The sequence below is a fragment of the Rutilus rutilus genome, assembly GCF_951802725.1.
Source record: "Rutilus rutilus genome assembly, chromosome: 23".
NCBI classification, from domain to species: Eukaryota; Metazoa; Chordata; class Actinopteri; order Cypriniformes; family Leuciscidae; genus Rutilus; species Rutilus rutilus.
The window spans coordinates 4671396-4682500 of NC_140233.1; the positions used below are offsets into that span (position 1 = coordinate 4671396).

The 11105-nt window shown below is 37.5% G+C and overlaps 1 protein-coding gene across 1 annotated transcript in view; it reads left to right on the plus strand.

Moving 5' to 3' along the window:
* Positions 1–3367: 3367 nt before the first annotated feature.
* mrps35 (mitochondrial ribosomal protein S35) overlaps positions 3368–11105 on the plus strand; it is an 11149-nt gene continuing 3411 nt past the window's right edge. The window contains exons 1-7 of the mRNA XM_084397118.1: positions 3368–3559; positions 3870–3916; positions 4023–4190; positions 6022–6082; positions 6212–6351; positions 8402–8511; positions 8607–8676. Coding sequence (XP_084253244.1) covers positions 3415–3559; positions 3870–3916; positions 4023–4190; positions 6022–6082; positions 6212–6351; positions 8402–8511; positions 8607–8676 — 741 coding nt within the window. The 5' untranslated portion in view covers positions 3368–3414. The remainder of the gene's footprint in view (positions 3560–3869; positions 3917–4022; positions 4191–6021; positions 6083–6211; positions 6352–8401; positions 8512–8606; positions 8677–11105) is intronic.

The following is an 11105-nucleotide window of genomic DNA, read 5'->3' on the forward strand; positions in this document are numbered from 1 at the left end:
TGCATTCATATTTAATTTTAAAAGAGCTTTTTAAACCTGCTAAGAGTTATCCAGCCAAGAATAAGCCTAGAACTGCTTTTCTGACGGACTGATATTAATGACAAAATGACGGCTTTTTTATTTCATTTCTCATCTCCATAAATATATCTAAAGCTAATGCAAGGGCTAGAAATCAATTAATTCTTTGCTGATACTTCGTAATCATGAAGAGCGCAGTTCGCACGCTTTCTCCTTTCCACAAGCGCTTGCCCTCCCGTGGCGTCTGTCGTTGCTATGCAGCGCGCCGCTCGCTTCTATTATAAGCGCGCTTGCCGCGCGCCTACATTTGAAATCTACACGCGCAAAAAACGCGCTATGTGAACTACCCCTTATGACAACGTGACATTAGCCTAATCCAAAATATTTCAGCCACCACATCAGCAGCACCGCCGGTCGCCATGTCTCATGAGGAAACGCAGCTTTTTGATATAAAGTTTTTCTTGTTCCCGAATACAAATATTTTTAAAAGTATTTGTTCGAAATAAGTATTCGTAAAAAACACATTATTTGTGCTTTCCGAATACCGTATTCGGGTTCGGTTCCACCCCTAATATTAATGCATCCTTGCTGAATAAAAGTATTAATTTACTTTACAAAAATATATAGGAAATTAATACTTTAATTCAGCAAGGATGCATTAAATTGATCAATATTGACAGTAAAGACATTTATAACGTTACAAAAGAATGATGTACTTTTGAATGTTCTATTCATCAAAGAATTCTGAAACAAATTATCATTTTTTCACAAAAATGTGAAGCAGCACGACTGTTTTTAACATTGATAATAATAAACGTGTGAGTATCAAATTGTTGATCATCAAATCATCATATTAGAGTGATTTCTGAAGGATCATGTGACACTGAAGACTGGAGTAATGATGCTGAAAATACAGCTTTGATCACAGGAATAAATTACAGTTTAACATACTCACATAGAAAACTAAGTATTTTTGATCAAATAATTGCATGTACAGTTCAAATATTAATTAAAATTCTTTCATCTTATGGCCCATGCTGGAACAACAATGCATTCAAAGTTCCTCAAAGATGGAGTGAAACATCAAAATATAATCAATAAATTGACATTTGACAATTGACAAAGTTTGCTGTTGCTATTGCACTAAGTTTACAGAAATATGTCTAATCAGTTGAGAAAAATGTATTCAACATATCTCAGAGAATAAACAATTCTATTTCGTTAAAATTATATAATTATGTACATATTGTCACAAAAATTCCAGAACTTCTCAGCTCAGCATCCAGTTATTTAATCCCAATTCACACTGATGAATTGAAGGGAGCTCCCTGGCAACACAAATCGTCTCACTGTGCTTAAGAGTGGCACCAGCAATACAAGTTTAACTTTGACTGCATTGAAACAGACCATCCAACCTGAGATATTGGCTAAAACGACTCGCAAAACGGAGCAGTCACACTTGTTTTCCCTCACACAGAGCGAATGTGCTGAATGAGTGTCATGACTTCAGCCTGACTGTGATTGTCTTCCTCACGGAGCAGCGAGGAAGAGCAGTAAAACACCCTCATAATGAGATCTCTATCATAAGATGATGACCAGCGGATGGACACACAAAGCCACTGGAAAAAGCTTTGTGAGAGGAGACACATGGAAACAGGACCCTGCCATCCTCTGTGTGTGTCTGTCAGCCGCTGACAGAACCCGTGAACACTGCGCCGGCAGCTATAGTTTCAGATGACCGCTTTAAGCTCACAATGTCAAGAGACAGAAACCACTCACAGTCAGAGCGTGTCGAGAGGATTTACTGGACAGAGAGATAAACACACTCACACACACTCATTCATTTCTGCAGCAAACACAAATGCAGCAAATGAATGAAACCTGTCAAATTACTTTTTATAATAATTTCTGTAGTCAAAGTTACTTGACTCAGTTTATATGTAATTTATGTAGTCAAATTTATATGATATATATATATATATTCTGTCAAATCGATTAATCGCATCTAACACATACACACATATTTACAAACTTTTATGATCTACAAAACTTTTAAAACAAACTTTGAAATCAATCAATTGATTTGACAGCACTACTATATATATATATATATATATATATATATATATACACACACACACACACATACTATATCTATAGATTATTTTGCATGCATGCATATATACACGCACACATATTTACAAACTTTTATTCGCAATTAATCGATTTGACAGCACTACGATTAACTGCAAATAAAGGTTTGTAAATGTTTGTCTGTGTATATATAAATGCAGTTAATATATTGATTAAAAATATTGATTATATTGTAAAAATGACAAAGGTATGAACATCATACATTTCTATGCATATTTCGTACTCAGAAATTGTTTCTTTATGTTCATTTTAAAACAGAAATAGACAATTTTATTTGCGAATAAATGTTTTATTTATTGTTGGCCTATTTATATTCACAATATGCACATCGTCTTAGAATATAGCCTTTTTATTTTCATATCTAGACACTACACATCGCACGCGTATTTTAACTGTGAAATATCATAAATCATACATACACACATCAAGCTTAAGAAATATTTTCAAATCGTCAACAATGGACAACATAACTTTAAAAGCTAAAATAAAGGAAATGAACTTTTATATCAACAATACCTCCTCAAGCAGGGCTCCTGATGTCTCTCGTGCAGCTCTTCGTCATCATCTGAAGTGACGCTTTAATCGCGGTGATGATGAGGAGATAAATGTGCTTCAGTTCGTTTTCATCTGATGCTGCGAGTGAAACACATGTGGAGATATGCATGATGAGAGAGCGCGCACACCTGACGGCCGCGCGCCTCATCGGCGTTCACAGATTACACTTTTGAAACGTCATAATAAATATCTAGAAACATAAACTTTTTCTGCACTTCCCATACTACTGACACATCCAAAGAGGAATATCACATTATTCTCTTTATACACTTGCTTCACTGACTCGATTTTTAAACAAACAAACAAAATACTTTTAAACTAAATAGAATGTGGCGGGAGATGGCGGGAGACGCCATTCGCCACGTTCGATTCAGTTTTAAAAATAGTTTTAAAAATCGAGTCAGTTAAAAACGCTTCTCAAGACAAAAAAAAAAAATGCGTTTGATTTGATATGTTTCAGTGTTACTCGCTCTTTTGTCTTTCCTGTTAGTTTCTAGTCCCTCAAAGTTACACTTAAACCTGGTTCTGAATTAAAAGCAGATCGTTTTTTGTCTGTTGTTTCGAAACTGATTGAATATCAATGTGCACACAAACACACTCATGTGTTTGTCTCTCAGATCTTTTTAGCTTCGCTTTATTATGTACGTTCCTCCGAGCCGCCGTAGTCACGCCGCAGGTTCTCCCATCATGGCTGCGTCCATCACTCACCCTACGCTGTCCTCCTTATGCAAAATAAACTGTAATATTAATGGAATATATAGTTTAATTTCATTAAGCAGGGGGATTTCAATCTCCTCTGTCCTCTCAACAAGCGCCGTGGCCACAGAAAGAGGTAAAGATAGCATGATCTGTTTTTTGATCTATTTACAGTATTAAGGAGAGTTACAATAATATTGACGTTAGTGTATGTCTATATATATATATTCAGCAACTTGTATGTATTAAAGCACCGTGGTATTATCATTTGATACTGTCTTTGTACCATCACAATTGCTTAATTATTGGTCTGACATGTTGTATCTAAGTAAATGTTTTTTTATAACCTAATATGACCACATCTAGTATTGCTTGCTGTATTTTTGAATGAGGTTAATGTTTGAATGCACACTGAATTTCAGCCCTCATTGATTGTGTGATTGCAGAAGCTGCAGGTAGAGGTGGTCGGGGTCAGTGGAGGTCAAAGAGACAGGTGGACTATTACACTTTGCCTCAACACAACCGTAATACAGTTTGTTTGCGTTCTGGTCTATGATTCAGTAAAGCAGAATAATAATGTTATTGATGATGAAACACAGGCTGGAGAGCCCAGGACGGAGCGGATGGTCGAGGATCAGGACTGGACGGCGGTTTACCCCACTGCCGCCTCATTCAGACCGTCCGCCGTTCCCCTGCCGGTGCGGATGGGATATCCCGTGAAGAGAGGCGTCCCGCCTGCCAAGAAGGGCAACCTGGAACTGATAAAGGTGATCAAGTTTTGAAAATAAACATACACAAGCTAACGTGCAATATACCATATTTATTTGTTATTCATTTATGCATTTTGATGTATATGCACAGCGCCACTGCATAATTATAAGATCAGTTTATAAGAAGACCTAAAACATCTTGATTCAACCTGTAAAATATAAGAGCTTTCTGAGCAGAATGAATCTGTCATGTGAGAGCATTTCTGAGTTGCATCATGAAAACCTGTCTTAAACAGAAAATTATTAGAAATTTTCGAAACCTTATTGTGAACTGATGCTAACTGGACCTGCAATGACTTTTTCAGGTTTTTTTATTGCCTATACTGGTCAAAAGTGATGTCCGGTGCCAGTGGCGGCGCCAGCCGATTTTGCCCGGGCTTCAGCCCCGAATGTTTTGAGTGTAGCCCCGAATGTATTTTGAAAAGTTGACTGACAAATATGAAACCGGACAATAGTCTATGTAAACCATGTAAATCATAAGTTGCCTTATTTTCATTGTGCTTTGGCTTTGCTGCTGTCTCTGACTGGTGATTGTTGAAATCTGCCTCACACAGAGACGCACCACGTGAGTGATTTCAGCCTAGAATATCTCCAGGATTTGCGCGCAACAGTGAACAATCTCACCGATTTTTTAAAAATTTTTATAAATAACGCAGTCAGCAGCGCCGCACAGTCCTCTGTCAGATGAGATATTGTCACGGTATATGTCCGAATATAAAACTCAGAAAAACGAACTTTCCTGTCGTGTCATCCGTGTGCTCAAGGCGCGCACTCTTCAATATCATGCACTCAATACATCTAGCCTAAATGATTGTTCATGACATTTAACTATAAGCAACTCAATTTGTCTAGATCTGTAATATTATTTCCTTTATATAATGAGCTTGTCTTTGTTTTAAATTATATTGTATTTTTATTGTGAGTGCATGTGAACTGCTGCGCAGTCGTGTGATTTAGTCAGCTTGATTAACATTATTACAATGTATTCCTATTTAACACAAATGTTCTTTGCTAATTACAGAAACTATAAGAAAAATTCATAAGTATAAATATATATTTATAAGTTGATGAATTTATAATATTTGTATGGTCCTCGAATGTGTTTGAATATTTCACCTGCTTGACAAATAATTTATGCTACTGCCCACTGACATGCTTTTAAAGCTATTGTTATCCAATTTTTTTGGCCTTCAAACACCTTAAAATGCACATATGTAGGTCCGAGAAATCCAAATTTTCATGGGGGACCATACCCCCGAACCCCCCTGTGTCTGTGAGGTAATGTGGGCTGGTGTGACTACAGTGCCAGGGCTGAATTGTTCTGCCCCCCGCATATAGGCCTACAATATACATTATTCTCTGTATCGAATCATCTTATCTAATTACCCAGCCCCAGCCCCTGGTGTTTCGGGCTCAGCCCCTGATGTTTTTAAAACCTAGAAACGCCCCTGTCCGGAGCGCGTTATTAGTTTTTTTTATGACCCTACAAATTCAATTAAACCATCAAAATATGAGGAAATATTTTTTAAATATCAGGGAAGAACAAAACATTAAACTTGGTTAAGGTATTTATCTGACAAAATTGTTTGGCAAAAATGCAAAAAACTACAGCTACAGGTTTTATTTTACTATGCAAAAAAATAATAATACTTATATATGTACAAAAGTACACAGGAAAAAACATACATGACAGCCTGGCCAAAAATTCGGTTTGGCACGTTTCATCGCACTATCACGAATAAAACATTTAAATAAAGGGTGAAGATGTCGATTTTCCTTTGACCTCATGTAATACAGCACTTATTTAATCACATGCTCTGTCTTTCAGATTCCAAACTTTTTACACCTAACCCCGGTTGCCATTAAGAAGCACTGTGAGGCCCTGAAGCGTGAGTGTTTGGTGTTATAAATGTGATTGTTGCAGTGATAAATATTGGACAGCGGTTGATGAGCACATGTAACGCTGTGGCTAAATGAAAGAAAGATTTGTAAATGTTTTCCCTGTTTAATTTGTCCAGCGTTCTGTACGGAGTGGCCGTCCGCCCTGGACTCTGATGAGAAATGCATGGAGCACTTCCCAATCCAGGTGCAGAATAAGGAATTTGTATCCGCTGGACAGTCGCTGCGAAACCCAGACGCACGGATAGTGACGCTGAAGGTGAACTTTTATTCAATTCTAGATGTTTTATAAATATTTTCCAAATCATGAAGAATATGGCTTGTTTGATTGAAACTTTTTCAGTGGCGCTGGTTCTGAAAGTTTTTCTTTCCATTTTTTTCATTTTGACCGAAAACAAAAATACGGTCAAACTTAAAAGTGGCGTTCCCATTCTAATTATGCTTTTAAACTAAAGTTTGCCTCGGGTAGATTAACAAAAATACCCTAGGTTGCATTTTGGCGAGAGTTACCCTTTAATTTTTCCCATAGGCATTTCAAAAAGTCTTTGTTAAAGCGTTATAAGCCATGAACCAAGACAATCAGCTGCACGGAGAAGCATAGCATCGCAAACTTTGATTTAAAGCAAAAACTTTTTTTTTTAATCAGACAAAAGGTACAAGACTGTGTACTTAACGGATTTAGTGAGGGAAAGAACTACAATCCCATGAAGCATTGCGAACAGCATAATCAAATTAAACTACTCATTTATTCACGTAAATGTTGATACAGTACATTTTAAGTTTAATGCAAAATATGCAGATATATGTTTTTGGTATATCTGATTGGTGGAATTTTCTGTACAGCATTATGGGTAATGTAGTTTTTCACGACGAAATCCACTGTTAAACATCCTTATTTTAAAACTAAGTTGAAATAATGCAGGCTGACAGCTTCAGCGGAAGAAAATGCCATCGATTTAAGGTTGTTATCGTAGTTATCGTAATAAATAATTTCCCTATGGAGAAAATGGATGGCGTTTGAACTGTTGAACTCTATTGCGTTATCACGAACTCTTGGATTTGCCAGGTTTATGGCTTCAAACTTGAGTATTTTGTTAGAAGCGAGAAAGCTGAGATGTATATTGTTTTCTTTCTGTGAACTAATCTGTTCAGATGGATCTCAGATATTCTACACCTTTTCTTTAATTTCGTAGGTGTTTTCTGTTTTTCCCAAAATGCCTATATAGAATAAAAACAAAGCAAACCGTGGTTGGTCATTACATGTCGGTCAGATGATCTCTGGTGGTCGTTTACTGATAATCAAAAGTCTACACAAGACTACCTTTAATTAAGCATTACGATAATGAACTGTTGTTCTGTCCATACAGTATGTCGTCTCTTAGCAGGATTAGTTATGATTATGCGCTCAATATTTACACGTTCTGGAGAATTAAATGATCATAAATACTCCTAGATAATTAATAACTCGTTTTTGCTTGAGTAAACAGCACTCGGACTGTTATCAGGAAACAAATGTACCCGGTTCATGAAACACCATGTTACTTAAAGACATGCTCAGCAGAACCTCATTGATTTTTATATATTTTCCTATTTATAATCTGAAATGTTATTTATATCAAATCTCTCACCATCTGCCTGGAAAACCATTAGATTATGACTGCAGTGCTGGAATCGCCATCTGACGCTAATCCTGTTGGATTAGAGCTAGAAGTGAAGGGGATCAAAGGGCAGATATACGGGATGAGTGTCCGGATGGGAGAAGGTCTTCCCCCCCCCCTCCCCGTCCTTCCTTGACTGAAACACCAGGAAAACCCCAGATAAATACAGTGATATTGCATTGTGCGCTTTTGTTCATTAGTTGGCAAGAGCTTAGTGACATCACTACCGTTGTGTTTGATCCCATTGGCCGATCCGGAGCGGGATTTAAAAGGCAGAGTTGTGCCTTTGAGTGTTTGTTGTTTGGAAGAATAAGATTTAGTAGATTTAGTTAAGTTCGGCTGACTGGAGGAAGGCCAAGTGCAATTGAAGTGAAAATGATTGCTGGAGAAATGATGAAGATTTGGATTAAGTGATTCGTGGACGTCGTCCTTCGATGAACTTAGATGAAACTTTCCGACACAACTGTGCTAGATTCATATCTCTCTCAAAACTGTCCATATATATATATATATATCCATTAATGCAGCGGGATCCTTTTCACATCAGGGTTTATTTTGAGATAACGACCATCTTGACTGTACATTATCCCTCATGCGTTCTCAATTATAATGCATCTTTAGCTAATCAAACACTGTTTTTATCCTTTGCAGGTGAAGCTCTCCAGCCTAAATCTGGATGATCACGCCAGAAAGAAGATGATCAAGCTCAGCGATGAGCGTTACTGTAAAGACACCGACACGCTCACCATCACCGCTGACAGGTTGGTGATACGGAGATATATTCTTTTGTTGTGTTTTCCTCGTTTCCCAATCACAGATTATCTTTAAAATGCATCTTCTTCATGCATGTTTTCAGTTGCCCGCTGAGAGCGCAGAATTATGATTACGCCATGTACCTCCTCACCGTGCTTTACCACGAGTCCTGGGTGAGTCCGATGCATCTGTGCTTTACTAGCTGTCGTGGACCAGTCTTGTTTAAGGTCTTATCCGGACATATTTGGGCAGGATTTTTCAAAACAAAGTTTAAATGCTACAGGGTGAACCTCAAGAGAACTGTCGAGAAGTGTCTAGTTCATATTTCAAAGGAAAATAAAACATTTTGCATAAAGAAAATTAAGCCTATTTAACACTATGTAGATAGTTGAAGTGAAATATCGCATTTCTTTACGTGATTCATCTTAAGATGTGATGTGTATCTGTATTAATATCAATATCGGTCAACAATATATATATATTTTTTTAAAGATCGTTATCATTGGTCATCATTGACATAATTTACTGTTGTTCAAAGTTATGTTTGGAATAGTAAATGATGGCAAAATTAAATTATTTTGGGTGAACTGTGCCTTTAAGCATGAGCTGTAATGATAATAATGCTTGCCACTAATCACTTCTGATCATTATCATTACATTGATTGGTTTGTTATCAGCTTCTCTCTGATGGAGGTTGATCTGTTTTCAGTCCGCATTCAACACATGAATATTTCACATGTCTATTGTGCCTCTTATGAAAGTTTCAGTGGGGGCCCGGGGTGGTTTTCAGTGGCCGAGGCCCCCCCGAGGGCCGACATGAAACGATAGGATGAGGGGGGGGGGGCAGGAATAAAGACAGGAACAGAGGTTGGGAGTCCGCAACAGTGACGGTGCACTTTGAGTTTTTACATTCCCTGCCTTTAGATTGAAATTAGCATGAAAACCTGGAGGTTTAATCTTCTGATTTTTCAGGCTTGAAACGGTGGAAATGGAAATGGTTTCCTAATTCTACTCAACTCTGATGTTTTTGATTGGCTAGAAATTTCCAAAATGTAGGGTGGCATATATTTGAAATATCTTTGGCCAGAAATAAATAAATAATTATTTAAAAATATTTAAAATATATGCTTCCCTACATATATATATCTCATACAGTATGTATGTATGTATGTATGTGTCTATATATATAATATATACATATATGCACACACACATTTGACATTTTTAAATACATTTTGGGTACATGCAACATTTTTGAACAATATAAATATATTTAGTTTAATAAATTAAATTGCCAAAGATGAGGAAATATGAGTAACAAACTTATTTTTGTATATTAGCATTATATTTTTGGCCTTTTATTTTTATATATTTATATAAAAAAATATATCTGTACCTGTTTTTCACTGGTCTTTGGTGTGGAATTTTTTTTTTTTACATTTTTTGTTTAAATTCTTACCTTGAGCTTAATCCAAAATACTTGGGCTGTGTTCGAAATCGCCGCCTTTACCCTCCTTCACTATTCCCTACATTACTCCACTTATACAATTTAATAATCAATTAAAAAGGAATTATACCTGTATGATATTACGCTGTAGCCACATTGCACCAGCGGTTTAGGAAAATGAATGGATGGATGATTCCATGGGAATTCATTCGGCATGACCCTCACAGTGCATTATAGGTATACTCTAGCCACTGAGCGTACATCGGTTGTACACTCGTTGTTGCGTTGCATTGTGGGATTGAATGAGTGCACTCAAAAACGTCCACTATGGTTTCGGACACCACTACAAATGTCTCTCCCCTCAAATAGTGCCCTACTTAAGAATACTTCAAGCCAGAGTATTGAAGACAAATACTCAGTGAGTGTCATGGTCATCCACCGGATTTTCCAGCTGATTTGATGATTGACAGCTGTCTCGCCCAATGAGCAACCTGAGAGTGGAAACGGTCGCTGAATAGAGGCGTCTGATTGGCTGACAGGGAGATTCCATTGGAAAACGCTGTCGGCGGCACCTCATAAGATTCTCATTACAGCTCGATGAAACACGTACTCAATAATTCACGTCACGTCTGCGTGTGTAAGAACCGTCTCCGCTTACACAGAGCTCACGATCAAAGCAAGCTGCTGTTTAATTGACGGCAGATGTAATGCGACAGTTTCTTTTGTGAACTAAGTGAGACTTGAAAAAAGCGATTAGTAACCTCTGAGTATCGCATGATTCACCTCATTAGCACAACAGAGGATGAATTAGCAGGCGCTTTTTTGATAAAACACAGATTAAGGACGAGAACGGTGTAATTTATACACTTGAACTTCTCAGAGTCGGCAAACTGAAGGCTTCTTACGCAGATGATCTTCTCGCTGTCTGTCCGTCTGACATAAACCCGGGCCGACGACGCTCTTCCAGGAGTGAAGAACGTGACCTTTGAGATTCACACAAGGTCACCAACAAATGTGCAAGAAGTGTGCATTTTCCCATCATGCTCTTCTCACTAGAGACTCGCTGGCCTTGGTATTGTGTAACTATGTTCTTAGATTCACTAAGACTGGCGGAGAGCCACGGTTGAGCTTTGTTTGCCATCCTGGTTGGGAAGT